The sequence below is a fragment of the Rhinoraja longicauda genome, chromosome 1 (genome assembly GCF_053455715.1).
Source record: "Rhinoraja longicauda isolate Sanriku21f chromosome 1, sRhiLon1.1, whole genome shotgun sequence".
NCBI lineage: Eukaryota > Metazoa > Chordata > Chondrichthyes > Rajiformes > Arhynchobatidae > Rhinoraja > Rhinoraja longicauda.
Genome location: NC_135953.1, coordinates 16,662,102 through 16,678,330, shown reverse-complemented (window position 1 = coordinate 16,678,330; position 16,229 = coordinate 16,662,102). Strand labels below are relative to the sequence as shown.

The window sequence follows — 16,229 nt, the reverse complement described above, 5'->3', positions numbered from 1 at the left end:
TTCAATCATGGCTGACCTCTCTTTCCCTCTTAACCCGATTCACCTGCCTTCTCTCCATAACACATGACATCCTTACAAATCAAGGGGATAATAGGGATAAAATAAAAGGGGACGGGAATCCACCAAGAACGAACATACGTTCAATGTGTTGAATGTCCTCCTCCAGTGTCATAGTGGTAACTCAGTTCGGAGCAAGGGTTGAGGGGACGGGAGAGCAGAAATACTATCAAACCACAGGCTCTAGCTGGGGTCGACTTGACGGATGAAAAAAGCTCTGGTTCCTTTGGTAAATACACTCCTTGCGGATGTCACATACTCACTCGCTGGGTTACAGGATCTCTGGCATTCAACATCTCTCCTTCTGGAGTCACCTCCTTGATTTCACCCAGCTTTTTCTGTGAAAACAGCAGGAACGCACCGAGACGAGAAGAGGGGGCAGAGTGCCTCGACTTCCATTTCTTTACTGCTTTATGATGCTTGGCTGCAGCCTTACTATCCATTTTACGTAATACCTCTTCCAAGTGCTTTGACTTTTTGATGACCTAAAAAGTAAAACCAATGGAGTTAATATTTTTCCAATCCCATGATTTTCTTATCATTGCAGTTTTCATGTTCAGAAGTTATAGGAGCAGAATTAGGCCCTTCATCCCTTCAAGTCTAGTCCGCTATTCAATCATGGCTGATCTATCTTCCCCTCTCAACCCCATTCTCCTGCCCTTCCCAAATCCAACACCCTTGATCAAGAATCTGTCAATCTCCACCTTAAAAATATCCATTAATGGCCTCACTGCCATCTCTGGCAATGAATTCCACAGATTCAGCACCCTCTGATATGATTAAATGACTGGATTACCTAGTGCTGTACACACTATCCACCGCAAGTAGTGGCATAAACCGCTTTATATTTTTCTCTTTCCTTCCCACCTGTCAAGTACCTCCCCTTCTGTGCACTCCTTTCTTTCCACTCTCCCTCTCGACTCACCTAGTCCTGTTCCCGTCCTCCATCTGCACATCTTCCATCCTTCTCTACATCAGGTCCCCTATTTTCACACCCATTCCCTCCCGTTCCCTTCCACTCACTGTCCCTCCCTTATGGTTCTGCATTTTAACTCCCCATCTTCCTTCCATATCAGATTCCACACCTCACCCATTTTTCTTCCCCACTTCACCATCCAGCCCCCACCCATCTCTCCCCCTCCTAACCCATCTGTTGATCACCCCTCTTCACCCGAGTCCACCCTTCAGTTGACAGCTTCTACCCCACTCCTTCCTCTCACCTCTTTTCACCAGTTTTCTCCCGTCAACTCCATTAGTTTGGACAAAGGTTAAAGGACCTGAAACGTTGTCTGTCCATTTCCATCCACAGATGTTAGGTTCCTCCAGCACTTTGCTTTTCGCTCCTGCACACCTGCAGACTTTTGGGTCTCTAATATTTTCTTGGCTCTTTTTGCCTAATCCCGACACACAGAGGTCACTACAGAAGCTCCGCTACTTGACGTCAGCTCCCTCCATGTTGACTAACAATGTGTGGAACCACATTGGGCAATTCAAGACATGACACAATGGGCCATCGGGCCTTTTTTCCCACCTGTTGGTGTTGCATGACTCAGTAATTCACGGAACAGTGGCCTTACTGTCGCCTGGGGAAAGTTCTTCTTTAAATTATAAATCAACTGAGTTTTACAACAACATAAGGCCTTGGTCATTCTGCACCTGGAATATTATTCAATTTTGCTCACCTTATTAAAAAGGAAAAAAGGGATGAACTTGCCAAAGTGGGATCAGTCAAGATTTACCCAATTAGTTCAGGTTTTGCCACATGGAAAGCTCACGGCTCGGCCAAAATCTCTATTCTTTCGAGTTTAGAGGAAAGAGAGGTTGAAACTTACAATTTCACAGGATCAGCGGGCGGGATGAAGAGAGGAGTTTTCCCTAATTGGGTCACAATCTTAGAATAAGGAAACAGACCACTTAGGAGAGTGACTCTTTATGCAATGGATGGTGAATTGGAGGGCTGTGGAGCCTCTGTCATAGAGTTCATTCAAACAGACATTGATTCTGGACATTAGGGAATCAAGGGATAAGAGATAAAGCTGGAAAAGAGCAGTCACGATCTTAAAAGATTACAGAGCAGGGTGTATGGAACAAGCTGCCCGAGGAGGTAGTTGAGGCAAGGACTATCCCAATGTTTAAGAAACAGTTAGACAGGTAGATGGATAGGACAGGTTTGGAGGTACATGGATAGGACAGGTTTGGAGGTACATGGACCAAACGCAAGCAGGTGGGATTAGTGTAGCTGGGAAATGTTGGCCGGTGTGGGCCAGTTGGTCCGAAGGGCCTGTTTCAACGCTGTATCACTCTATGAGCAGGATTGAAGGGACAGATAATATATTTCCACTCCCATTACTTATTTTCTTCTGTTCTTTGCAATAAAGTATTGGAATTGGTATTGATATTACTAAAGTATACATAAACTCTTCCAGCAATTTAAAACATTAAAAATAAAAATTGCCTTTGAAATAACAGAGAGGAATTTAGAACCTGAGGGCAACTTTTTCAGACAGAGGATGGTGGGTACATGGAACGAGCTGCCAGAGGGGATTGTTGAGGCAGGTACTATAACAACATTTAAAAACACTTAGACAGGTACACTGATAGGAAAGGTTTAGAGGGATATGGGCCAAATGTGTGCAAATGGGACAAGCTGAGGTGGGACGTCTTGGTCAGCATAGACAAGTTGGGCCGGAGGGCCCTATTCCGCTCTGTAGGCTTCTATGACTATAAGCATGGTTGGGGGGTCATTTATGCCTTGATACTGGAAAGATTTTCTCAATCTTTCCTGAATAATTCTATTCCATTGCAATACATCCTGTAGGCAAAACAAGTCAAAGGACAACTCACCTCGTAGTTATCAGTAATGAAAGGAAACTGTTTTGGCTGCAGGAACTGAGTCTTTGGGATATCCAAGCCATCCTCACCATAAAGGAACTGTACAACACTGCCATCACTGTCTCGTACGGTCAGGTCATATTGTACCACCAGCCCCTCCAGATGTTTTATAATGCATCTAAGGTAAAATTCAAATAGTCAATATCATGATTTCTTCCTTTAATTACTGCTGTCAGTTTTTTAAAATTTTCTTTGTTAGCCACGGTTCAGTCTAACACTGAGTCAGGGGGTTCAAATGACACCACAGACCCATGATCTAGGCTTAGACTCCACAATGGGGCAAAACTGCTGCATTATTGGATGTGGCATCTTTCAAATAGGAGGTTAAACTTAGGCTGTATTATCTCTTTCAAGTGGATTTATTGGTTACACAGCACAGATACGCAGGTGTGGTTGGGGAAAGCACACAAATTCTTTGCAATTCGCTTCCAAAGTTTGGTTTTATTGATTTCATAGAACTGAATTTCAGAGATCAAGTACAAAGCATTATTGTGACTACATTGGGTAGCACCACTGTTCCAGAACAAATTTCCATCACAAGGAGGTTAGTGATGTCCGATCTAATTTTTATTTCCCCACCAATGTCACTGGAACATATTATGTGCTTATTATCACAATGTTGTCTGTGGGATCTTATTCCATCCCATTGGCTACCAAACCTCCTCCATTACAATAGTCCTTGGATATTAAGTAAATCAAGGGATAGAGAATAACGCAGGAAAATGAAGAGGTAAAAGGTTAACAATCTAAATGAACAGTGGAGCAAGCTTGAAGAACAAGATGTCCTATTCCTACTCTCATTACCCATATTCTCTTCTCTTACTCAAGCCATTTAATATATATCACATTGGGGTTAATGCCCAAATTTATTTCTGTACCCTGTGGTATTTGAGCTTTCAGAACTTTCCAGGTAGCTTTTTCATTATTTGAGATTAGTCTTGTTGTTAGTACTCAGGTATTTTGGATAGGATGTTGAGTCATGAATGACATTATATGACCACAAATCTTCTATCTCCTACCTTTTCATGTGACCTTTGCCAACACTTTGCTCATCACCTCAGCCTAAATATGCTTTCAAAATACTGAAAATTCACAAAGAATGTCCAAGCATGCCCAAGTATGTCCTTATTTGATCTCCACACATATATGCTTCCAGAATCAACGGAAAGTAAGACAATGGCAAATGTCCCTTCTTCCCATCCCCGTGATGATCTGACATAGTAGAAACCACAAACTGGGAGAGGTGCTGAGAATAGACCACAAAACCGATCCAACCTCTTGTACAGCCTCCCATATGGAACGTCAATGGTCTTACCAACATCCACATGGACTCCATCATCTGCACCTCCATGACACACAGTTACCTCTTAGAAAACAGACGCCGATAGGCATATAGAATGAGCTGCTAGAGGATGTGGTAGAGACAAATATAATTCAACGTTTAAAAGATGATAGAAAAAGCATCTTTCTTGGCAGGGATGAGTTGAGCCAAAAAGCCGGTTCTGTGGTGTACAACTCAACAAATTTATGTATTTCATCACTTCTCTTCCTAACTTCTTAGATAAGGAGAGAAACTTTCTTTATAAACCACTCTCCAGCTGCATCGCAGTCACATAATAACAAAACATCTGTAATGGGGGCAAAAATCTCCATTTTACTCCTTGCAGCGAATTGTGCACGCAGTCCAGACCATCACACAAATCAACCTCCTTTCTATTGACTCCATTTATACCTGATGCTGCCTCGGCAAGGCCAACAGCATAATCAAGGACAGGTCACACCCTGGCCACTCCCTCTTCACCCTTCTCCCATCAGGCAAAAGGTATAGAAGTGTGAAAACGCACACCACCAGATTCAGGGACAGTTTCTTCCCAGCTGTTATCAGGCAACTGAATCATCCTACCACAACCAGAGAGCAGTGCTGAACTACTATTTATCTCTTTGGTGACCCTCGGACTATCCTTGGTATCACAAAATGCTGGAGTAACTCAGGCAGCATCTCTGGAGAGAAGGAATGGGTGACGTTTCAGACTGATGTCGGGGGGGGCGGGACAAAGAAAGGATGTAGTTGGAGACAGGAAGACAGTGAGAGTAGGAGGGCAGGAGGAATCACAGAGGGAGAGCAGCGAGAGAGCATGTTGCTAAACTCTCGTCGAAGAGAGGAGGAGAACTTCTTCAAAGTAGACAATACCTTGAGGAGAAATCGTAGTGCGGACTATCCTTGATCGGACTTTGCTTGCTTTACTTTGCACTAAACGTTATTCCCTTATCAGATACACTGTAAATGGCTCAATTGTAATCATGTGTTGTCTTTCTGCTGACTGGGTAGCACACAACAAAATCTTTTCACTGTACCTCGGCACACATGACAATGAACTAAACTGAACTGAATATTCAGTGATGAGCTTGGTTTAACAGTGGGTTGGGGTGAAGAGAAGGGTAGGGCAACAAATATATTGTTTTTGTTTAAAGAAGACTAAAATGAATTATTTATGCGTTGGAAATTTAAATAGTTCCTTACCTTTGAAGGTACCCAGAACGACTGGTTTTTACAGCCGTGTCCACCAGACCTTCCCTGCCAGCCATGCAGTGAAAGAAGAATTCCTGCAGCATGAGAGAATGGCATTTGGACATGAAGATTTATGTAACTTCAAAACAACTTGCACTGTGATATCACACTGAACTCAAACAGGCAGAGGACATTTTATCAGAAACAAATCACAGGAATAGATAAGGTACATGCTCAGTCTTTTACCCAGAGTAGAGGAATCAAGAAGCAGAGGAAACAGGTTTAAGGTGAGAGGGGAAAGATTTAACAGGAACCTGAGGGGTAACTTTTGTTTGCATGTGGTAGGTATATGGAACCCAGTAAAAAGAGCCAGGTACTATCACAATGTTTTTAAAACATTTGGACAGGTACATGGATAACATAGGTTAGAGGGATATTTGCCAAACGCAGGCAGGTGAGACTAGTGTAGATGGGTTATGTTGGTCGGCGTGGGCAAGTTAGGCCGATGGGCCTGTTTCCACGCGATATATGTCTCCATGACTATGACTCTATTATACAGAGTCTCATCCCACCACTTGAAGCAATCTTCCATAAGAAAAAACATAAACCTTGGAAGTACGCAAGAGGGCAAGAGAGGGATGTTCTGTGCAAGGTTCCTGAAAAAACATTTGTTCCATTCTCCAGACATTGCCTGACCTTCTAAGCATTTCCAGCATGTTGTTGTCAGATTAAATGGTGAAACAAGCTGAGGGACCACAGGCTCACTCCTGCTCCTAGCTTAAGTGCTAACATCTATTTTGATTTCATATTTCCAGCATCTGCAAAATTTGGCTTTTGTGTAAATTTTTCAGAAACTCCTAAACTTTTAAAGAAAAACATTCTCTCATGTCTTCAGCAATGATTCCTTCTCAAATATTATTTGTTTGCCACTGCAAAAGGATTATCTGATCATTATCGGACTGTTCTTTGCCTAAAGAAAAAAAAATTAAGCTGGAAGATCTCAGCAGATCAAGCAACATCTGTGGGGAGGGGACAGGGCGTTGGAATTGTCAAGGATTTGGATCGAGCAAAGCGTGCAATCCATTGAGCCTCCACTGACAACAGCTAACTCTGGGAAAGTGCCTTATAGACAATAGACAATAGACAATAGGTGCAGGAGTAGGCCATTCAGCCCTTCGAGCCAGCACCGCCATTCAATGCGATCATGGCTGATCACTCTCAATCAGTACCCCGTTCCTGCCTTCTCCCCATACCCCCTCACTCCGCTATCCTTAAGAGCTCTATCCAGCTCTCTCTTGAAAGCATCCAACGAACTGGCCTCCACTGCCTTCTGAGGCAGATAATTCCACACCTTCACCACTCTCTGACTGAAAAAGTTCTTCCTCATCTCCATTCTAAATGGCCTACCCCTTGTACTATCATGGCCCCTTTGTTCTGGACTCCCCCAACATTGGGAACATGTTTCCTGCCTCTAATGTGTCCAATCCCCTAATTATCTTATATGTTTCAATAAGATCCCCCCTCATCCTTCTAAATTCCAGTGTATACAAGCCTAATTGCTCCAGCCTTTCAACATACGACAGTCCCACCATTCCGGGAATTAACCTAGTGAACCTACGCTGCACGCCCTCAATAGCCCTTGTATCCTGACTGCAAAAATGATCTATAAAATGACATAACTTGTGGCTCTAATGTACAAAAAGAATTTCACAATATGTCTGTACGTGATAATAAAGAACTATTGACCAAGTGGGCGCTTGTACCAAACATTAGAACAATGGAGGATACAACTGTATAATTAGCTTTAATCAGGCACGAAGTGGACTTGTACTATCACGGCCTCTGTAACATCAGCAGCAGCAGAAGAGTTACCAAGAACCATCATAAAGTTTCCTTTACCGGAGGGCTGATACCAGTGAGAAAGCGGCCAGTTACAAAACCGCCAGAACGCGGAGTGAAGTCGTAAGGTTGAAAACAGGGCAATGATTTGCCAGAGGGCATCAATGGAGGTCGCCGTCCTTCCAGCTCAATCTGTCCAAGAAGACACGAAATCTGAAAATGGAAAAAAAAATGCCACTTACCCACATACAGCAGTTATAATGTTTTCATTTTAGAGATACAGCGTGGAAACAGGCCCTCAGGCTACCGAGTCCACACCGACCAGCCATCACCGCTGCACTAGTTCTATCCTACGCGCTTGGGACAATTTTAGAGAAGCCAATTAACCTACAAACCTGCGTGTCTTTGGAATGTGGGAGGAGACTGGAGCACCTGAAGAAAACCCACACGGTCACAGGGATCTCTCCCTCCATACCCACCCAAGTTGTACCAGCTTCAAAGTCGTCTTGTTGAGTCTCATTGTCTGTACTCGTTCTTGTCTAGCTAACAATGGCCTGTTTCCTTTATCATCATAACTTTTTTGCATTTCTTTCATTCATTTGTTCTAGATTTCTCTACATCACCTCTTGCATCTCTCGTTTCATTTTCTCCAAACTTTCAGTCTGAAGAAGGGTCTCGACCTGAAACGTGACCTATTCCTTTTCTCCAGAGTTGCATCTTGTATTCAGCATTGTTGCCAATAATGTGTCCTCCTGACCGATTCGACACTTAAAGCAGAGTTTTCTGTAAGTTCACTTTGTACTTTGCCATTGAGTTACTCCAGCTTTTTGTGTCTATCTTCCTCATGGGTAAATTGGTCTCTGATTTCCACGGCTGTGCGTTGAAATATGGAGGACTTTTGGACTATCTTTAATCAGACTTTACTGGACTTTATCTTGCACTAAATTTTATCCTGTATCTGTCCAATGTAGACGGATTGAATATAATCATGTACTATCTTTTCGCTGACTGGATAGCATGCAACAAAAAGCTTTTCACTGTACCTCGGTTCACGTGACAATAACTAAACAAAACTATTCACTGAAGGTCCTGCCCTGGTTTGAGCTGGGCTTCCAGATCCTTGTTTAAAATAACTGTTTTCTATCTTTCCTATCAAAGTAAATATTCTTATTAGTTTAACCTCAAGAGCTCTCAGACTTTTCTTTAGCGTTGGTTCAGCTGCTGAGCTGCTGCCTTATAGGTCCAGTAACCTAGATTCAATTCCAAATCCTTGTGGTTATGTGGGTTCCTTGTGGCTGCTCTGGTTTCCTCCCACAAACACGTGTAGATTAGTGAATTAACTGTAAACAGTCACCAGTCCGAAGATGAGCGGAGCAAATCTGAAGATAGTTGATAGGAGCACGGAGAGAATAAAATGGGTTTGATAGTGAAGTGCGGACTTGGTGGACTAAAGGGGCCATTTCCATGCTTTGTACTGAAGAGTTGGTACAAATGGAGACATAAAATGGACTGCAAAAAAAAATCAAGCTGCTGGAAGAATTCAGCAGATAAGGCATCATCTATGGAGGCAGAGGGATAGTCGCTGTTTTGTGTCGAGACCCTGCATCAGAGACTGATTACATGCCATTTCAACTCCTCTTCTTAGAAGACCTCGATCTTCTACACGCCAGATCGAGGCCCAACACAAACTGGAAGAATCTTCTGCCTGTGTAGGCTACAATCCAATGGTACAAACATTACATTTTATATTTTCAGGTGACCCTCCACCTCATATGTTCTTTTCTCTCCTTCTGAACCACCTCTGGTCCTCCCGTTTTTGTTCCTTGGCCATACCACACCTGCCATATATCTTTCTTGTCTGCTTCCTCCCATTCCTGTCTCCAAACTCCAACCTTTCCACTACCCCACATGGCTTCAAATGCCCATCAGCCTTCACCCCACCTCAGTCCACCTACTACCTACCAGCCCCCATCACACTCCCTTCCCCTCTCCTCTTTATACCAGCTATCTTCCCCTTCCACTCTCAATCCCGATGCAGAGTCTTGACTTGAAACATCAACAATTCCTTACTCCCCGCACAACTGCTGCTAGATCCATAGACTTCCTCCAGCAAACACAAGACACAAAGTGCTCGAGTAACCCAATGGGTCAGGCAGCATCTCTTAGGAACACAGTGGGGTGTTGGCTTGGGACACATTGTTGACCTGCTGAGTTACTCCAGCACTTTGAGCATCTGCAGTTCCTTGTATCTCCAACTTCCTCCAAGAGTTTGTTTTCTAGTCACGGTACAAAACCACCAAACTGTTATTGAAGAAACATAATACCTGCATGGTATTTACAGTTGAGCCCTTTGCACCAGACTGTACCATGAGCTGAAGGTTGTTTTCTGGAAACTGTCTGTGAAGACCCAGAGGCATGCACACCTGTAAATCAAAACAAAATATACACACAAGATATCAGCAACAGAAGTACAATGTAATATCAATCCAAGCAATGCTACATTTAATATGTTTTTACTTTCATGCATGTAAAATGAAGGGGAAAGGAAAATGAACATGGCAACACCATCTAACAGGCAGTCTCGTTTGAAGAGACAATCTGGTCTTCTCATCTCATTCTAATTTGAAAATTGCTTTGAAAATAAAATAAAAATGTTTATTTGCAAACCATTGTGATTTAATCATTAAATGCACTGGTGATATTTCTATTATCATTTTATTTCAGTACATAATTTTATTATTTAATGCACTGATGATATTTCCATGATCATTTTATTTCAGTACATAGTTTTGAAACACGTATTTTAGATCCTCAAAATCTACAGTTAATTAGGAAAAAAAACTGCCGATGCTGTTTTAAATCGAAGGTAGACACAAAATGCTGGAGTAACTCAGCGGGTCAGCCAGCATCTCGGGAGAGAAGGAATGGGTGACGTTGTGGGTCGAGACCCTTCTTCAGTGAATGAATTACAGTTAATTATGTGGAAACACTTAAAAGATTTAAACATCTACAGCTACACTTACTTTGTACATTTACCAAGACTGGTGGCCCGACATTCATGTTGGTCTGCTATTCAATAAGAATGAGGCCAATCCTGCACTTTCCTGCATAATCCACATATCCCTTGTTTTATTTAGTGTTCATAAATCTTCTAGTATCAATTTATGGATGTACACAATGACCAAGCATACCTCCGAGGAGTTCAGAATTCCTAAACGTTACATCCCACTGAAAATTTTCTTCTCATCCAAAAAGGCACATTCCTTTTCGTAGCTTGAGACTCTACAGCAAGGAAGTGTCTCAATCGATTCCTTTCAGAAATGCAAGTGCTTTATTGCAAACCTTACTCTTTTTAACTCCAATCATTAAAGATCACTCTTACCCACTCCCCTAATATTATAACTACTTCATCGCAGTATTCAAACTGGTCAGCCGAGAGAAAATATTTATATCAAGGCCTGATTAGAAACAGTCAACATGGATTTGTGCCTGGAAGGTCATGTTTGACTAATCTTCTTGAATTTTTTGAAGAGGTTACCAGGGAAATTGATAAGGGCAAGGCTGTGGATGTTGTCTATATGGACTTCAGTAAGGCATTTGACAAGGTTCCACATGGAAGGTTGATTAAGAAGGTTAAATCGTTGGGTATTAATAGTGAGGTTGCAAGATGGATTCAACAATGGCTGAATGGGAGATACCAGAGGGTAACGGTTGACAATTGTATGTCAGGTTGGAGGCCAGTGTCTAGTGGAGTGCCCCAAGGATCTGTGTTGGGTCCACTGTTGTTTGTCATTTACATTAATGATCTGGATGATGGTGTGGCAAATTGGATTAGTAAATATGCAGATGATACTAAGATAGGTGGAGTAGTTGATAGTGAGGTAGATTTTCAAAGTCTACAGAGAGACTTGGGCCTTTTGGAAGGGTGGGCTGAAAGATGGCAGATGGAGTTTAATGCTGATAAGTGTGAGGTGCTGCATTTTGGTAGGACAAATCAAAATAGGACGTACAGGGTAAATGGTAGGGAATTGAGGAATGCAGTGGAACAGAGGGATCTGGGAATAACTGTGCATTGTTCCCTGAAGGTGGAATCTCATGTGGATAGGGTGGTGAAGAAGGCGTTTGGTATGCTTGCCTTTATAAATCAGAGCATCGAGTATAGAAGTTGGGATGTAATGTTGAAATTGTACAGGGCATTGGTGAGGCCGAATCTGGAGTATGGTGTGCAGTTCTGGTCGCCAAATTATAGGAAGGATGTCGACAAAATGGAGAGGGTACAGAGGAGATTTACTAGAATGTTGCCTGGGTTTCAGCACTTAGGCTACAGAGAGAGGTTGAACAGGTTGGGTCTTTATTCTTTGGAGCGTAGAAGGTTGAGGGGGGACTTGATAGAGGTTTTTAAAATTTTGAGAGGGACGGACAGAGTTGACGTGGGTAGGCTTTTCCCTTTGAGAGTGGGGAAGATTCCAACAAGGGGATATAGCTTCAGAATTGAGGGACAAAGGTTTAGGGGTAACATGAGGGGGAACTTCTTTACTCAGAGGGTTGTGGCTGTATGGAATGGGCTTCCGGAGGAAGTGGTGGAGGCTGGCTCGATTTTATTATTTAAGAGTAAATTGGATAGGTATATGGATAGGAGGGGATTGGAGGGTTATGGTCTGAGTGCAGGTAGATGAGACTAGGTCAGGGAGAATGGTCGGCGTGGACTGGTAGGGCCGGACAGGCCTGTTTCCATGCTGTAGTTGTTATATGTTATATGTTATTGTTATATGTTTAGAGGTAAAACCTTTACACAATTCTCCAATTATCATCTCACCAACGCCCTGAGGCAAGATTTCCTCATTAACCCCCTTATAATAAAGGCTATTATTTGCCTTCTGGATTTATTGTAGTAGCTGCAAGCTTTTTTCATTTTTGGAACAGCACAGCAATTTCTTCTGTAGACTTCATTTGCAGATTTCTCACTTCTTCACAAAAGGAATCTCTATTCTTTTTTTACTTTATACATACAGCAAGGAAACAGGCCACTTTCCTCATCGAGTCCACTCCTACCACTCATCACACGTTCACACTTTCTCATCCGCTCTCTACACACACGGGGCAATTCACAGAGGCCAATTAACCCATATACCTTCACATCTTTGGGGCGTGGGAGGAAACCGGAGCACCTTGAGGAAACCCACATGGTCACTCTGCACAGATAGCACCCAAGGTCAGGATCGAACCCGCATCTCTTGTGCTATGAGGCAGCGGCTCTTCCGGTTGAGCCATTCTGCTGCCCAAAGGTGAAGAAGCTCACATTTGCCTTCATTTTCCTCCAACTCCATCTTCCTGTCCATTCTACCCTGCCTGTTACATCCTTGAAATATTAAATTTGCCAAACTGATTTCATTTTCAAAAAACCACGTTGCCTAATCATTTTTGATTTACATTGGTAACAACCAGGCCCTTAATAGCAGTTTTAAGCAATTTCCCAACAACTGAGCATTTCACATTTATACATTTCCTTTCCCTCTCTGAAGTTGTGAAATGAAGATGTGGCACCTGCTATCTTGCAGTTTGCTGGGGTTTCTGCAGAAACTAAGGAAATTTAGAAGTTGGTCACTCAACAATGACTATAAATTCAATGATAAATTTACAAAATAAAGAATTTCTAGGTACAGCCAGGCTGATGCACAAATCCTGTCATTCATTCAATAACGCATTTATATCACAGAGCTATTTAATGCAACAACTGGCAGTTTGATACATTGCAATATTTTTCCTATTTGAAACCGTCAGTTGGGAAAGAAAATTGTGCAGGTTCTCATGGAAACTGCTAGAACCATGCACAGGCAGCAAAAAATTAAACACCATTTTGAAAACTCAATTATATTGAAGAGGCAAATAACTAGAGCCCCCACTTCATTCCTTGGTCAGGTCTGGACAACGAGAGTGAAAAATAAAACACGACATAATCTGTCCAGCTGAGAATATTTGCTTTCTGTCCAGCTTAGAACATTTATCATATCATATCATATACAGCCGGAAACAGGCCTTTTCGGCCCTCCAAGTCCGTGCCGCCCAGCGATCCCCGCACATTAACACTATCCTACACCCACTAGGGACAATTTTTTACATTTGCCCAGCCAATTAACCTACATACCTGTACGTCTTTGGAGTGTGGGAGGAAACCGAAGATCTCGGAGAAAACCCACGCAGGTCACGGGGAGAACGTACAAACTCCTTACAGTGCAGCACCCGTAGTCAGGATCGAACCTGAGTCTCCGGCGCTGCATTCGCTGTAAAGCAGCAACTCTACCGCTGCGCTACCGTGCCGCCATTTAGCAGGATGAAAATTTCCTACCTACTGGCTTTGACTCTGACTACATATCAATTAGACACAGTCATACAACACGGAAACAGGCCATTTGGCTCAACTCGTCCATGTTGACCAAGCTACCCCATCTAAGCTAGCCCCATTTGTCTGCATTTGGCCCGTTGTTCAAGTAAACAACATAATAAATCCCCACACACAAAAGGATGGACATGATGGGAATTGAAAGAAAGTCCCTTGTGCAGAAGAGCTACTGTATTTTAATACACAATAGATGAAACTACGCTATGTAGAACTTATCCACTCTGTTGGCAACACTAAAACTCAGTGAAAACCACAGGAAATGTTGTATTCTAGAGCATTCATCCCCATTGCCTCCAACAAGACAAACATTTATCAGTAATTTAAAAAAAACAATATCTGTTCTCATTTCAGACCTTGTTGATCTGGTTGTTATACTGATTCACTTCTTCTTTAAATTTCTGGTCCACTACATTCATGTCCCTGGGATCTTTACTGAGGTGAGCATTTTGCCATTTATCCTGAGCTTCTTCACATGAGGCAGACTCTGGCAAATTAAAAGCATTTCGGATGGCCTAAAGACAAGATAGACATGTTTGAGTTAAATTTCTATTCAGCAACCAGCAAACATGACATTCCATGACATAGAAAATAGGTGCAGATAGTCAAGTCAAGTCAATTTTATTTGTATAGCACATTTAAAAACAACCCACGTTGACCAAAGTGCTGCACATCTGATTAGGAAAAAAAAAAAGAAACATACAGAGGCCATTTGACCCTTCGAACAATAAACATATAATCTTTTTTCTTTTTTTTTTACACACACATGCATTTTACAGCACAAAAACCTCGAGCATAATTTCTTGACAGTGAAGTTTCAGGTAAAACTCATAAGGTCTGGAAAATCAATCATGTTGTGAGTGAGAATGTGCTTTGGATGGATTGAAATGCAAAAATCACCATTTCTTATCACTCTGCAAATTTGTCAGAACATTTCCTACAATACAATACAATACAATATATCTTTATTGTCATTGTACCCAGGGGTACAACAAGATTGGGAAATCTCGTCTTGTACGATTTCAATGTTACATATATCATATCATATCATATCATATATATACAGCGCGGAAACAGGCCTTTTCGGCCCACCAAGTCCGCGCCGCCCAGCGATCCCCGCACATTAACACTATCCTACACCCACTAGGGACAATCCTTTATCCAAAACTTGCGATGAAATACAAACTAAGCTTATCTATTAGTTAAAAGCTTATCTTATTGGAAACGAATCACTTCTTTACCTTGGCCCCACACTGCGCCAGTTGTGCAATGATTTTTTTTCGCTTTGCGTTTGCCTTGGGCTTCACTAGAATGTCCTCAACGTCTACATTTTAAAGAAAGGTATAATTTAGCAAATGTTGACAAACGTTTGCCTTGAAGCTTCTGACATATTATCATTCAAGAAAACATTTCCTGACATTGCAGCATGTTTTAACCTTTCCAAAAAAATATTTTTTCACTTGAAATTCATAAAGTGAAACCTATTACAATCTAGAATAATTCTGCATTTTGTATCTTACTGCAGCCACAAAGTCATTACATGCATGAGGTTCAATATTATTCTTTGGAAATGCATAGGAAATGGGAATAAAATGCAACAAATTCCAGATTTAATAAAGTTCTCCATGGTAGGTTCCTTTGGAAGGTTAGATCGCATGGGATCCAGGAAGAGCTAGCCGACAGGAAAGAAAATTGACTTCATGGAAGTAAGCAGAGGGTGATGGTGGAAGGTTGTCTATCAGACTGGAGGCCTGTGACCTGGAGGGTGCCTCAGGGATCAGTCCTGGCTCCTTTGCTCCTGGTTTATGTGAATAATTTGAATGGGAAAGTACGAGGCATGATTAATAAGTTTGCAGATGACACTAAAGTGGGTGGTAATGTAGATAGCGAAGATGGTTTAAAAAATTAGAGCATTATTGTGATCAGCTGCGCAAGTGGGCAGAGGAATGGTAGATAGAGTAGATTTGGGAAGCCAAATCAGTTCAGGACCTTGTGTGGAATCAAGAACCAGACGACATAGATTTAAAGTAAGAGGAAAAAGATTTAAGAGGAACCCGAGGAGTATCTTTTTCACATAGAGGGTGGTGAGTATATGGAACAAGCTGTCAGAGGAGGTAGTTGAGGCAAGTATTATAACACAACATTTACATTTGGACAGGTACATGGATAGAAACGTTTAGTGAGATATGGGCCAAACTCTAACAAGTGCTGACTCAGACATTTATTCATAGACTACAGCTCTGCCTTTAACACCATTATCCCATCCAAGCTCATCACCAAACTTGTGGATCTGTGAGTCAGTGCTCATCTCTGCAACTGGATCGGCTTCCTGACTAAAAGATGCTAATCAGTGAGGATAGGGGACAAATCATCCGCCATGATAATCCTCAACACTGATGCTCCACAAGGATGCGTTCTCAGCCCCCTACTTTACTCCTTGCACACCCACAACTGTGCAGCCATGTATAAATCTAAATAAATCTACAAATTTGTCGGCGACACCACCATTGTTGGCTGGATATCAAATAATGATGA

General features: G+C 42.1%; 1 protein-coding gene across 1 annotated transcript in view; it reads right to left on the bottom strand.

Annotated features, from left to right (window-relative positions):
• polr1a (RNA polymerase I subunit A) overlaps nucleotides 1–16,229 on the bottom strand; it is a 107,607-nt gene that overhangs the window by 45,997 nt on the left and 45,381 nt on the right. Inside the window, exons 17-23 of the mRNA XM_078411842.1 lie at nucleotides 14,936–15,018; nucleotides 14,051–14,209; nucleotides 9,622–9,720; nucleotides 7,358–7,510; nucleotides 5,471–5,553; nucleotides 2,902–3,067; nucleotides 321–542 (exon numbers count right to left, since the gene is read on the bottom strand). Coding sequence (XP_078267968.1) covers nucleotides 321–542; nucleotides 2,902–3,067; nucleotides 5,471–5,553; nucleotides 7,358–7,510; nucleotides 9,622–9,720; nucleotides 14,051–14,209; nucleotides 14,936–15,018 — 965 coding nt within the window. The remainder of the gene's footprint in view (nucleotides 1–320; nucleotides 543–2,901; nucleotides 3,068–5,470; nucleotides 5,554–7,357; nucleotides 7,511–9,621; nucleotides 9,721–14,050; nucleotides 14,210–14,935; nucleotides 15,019–16,229) is intronic.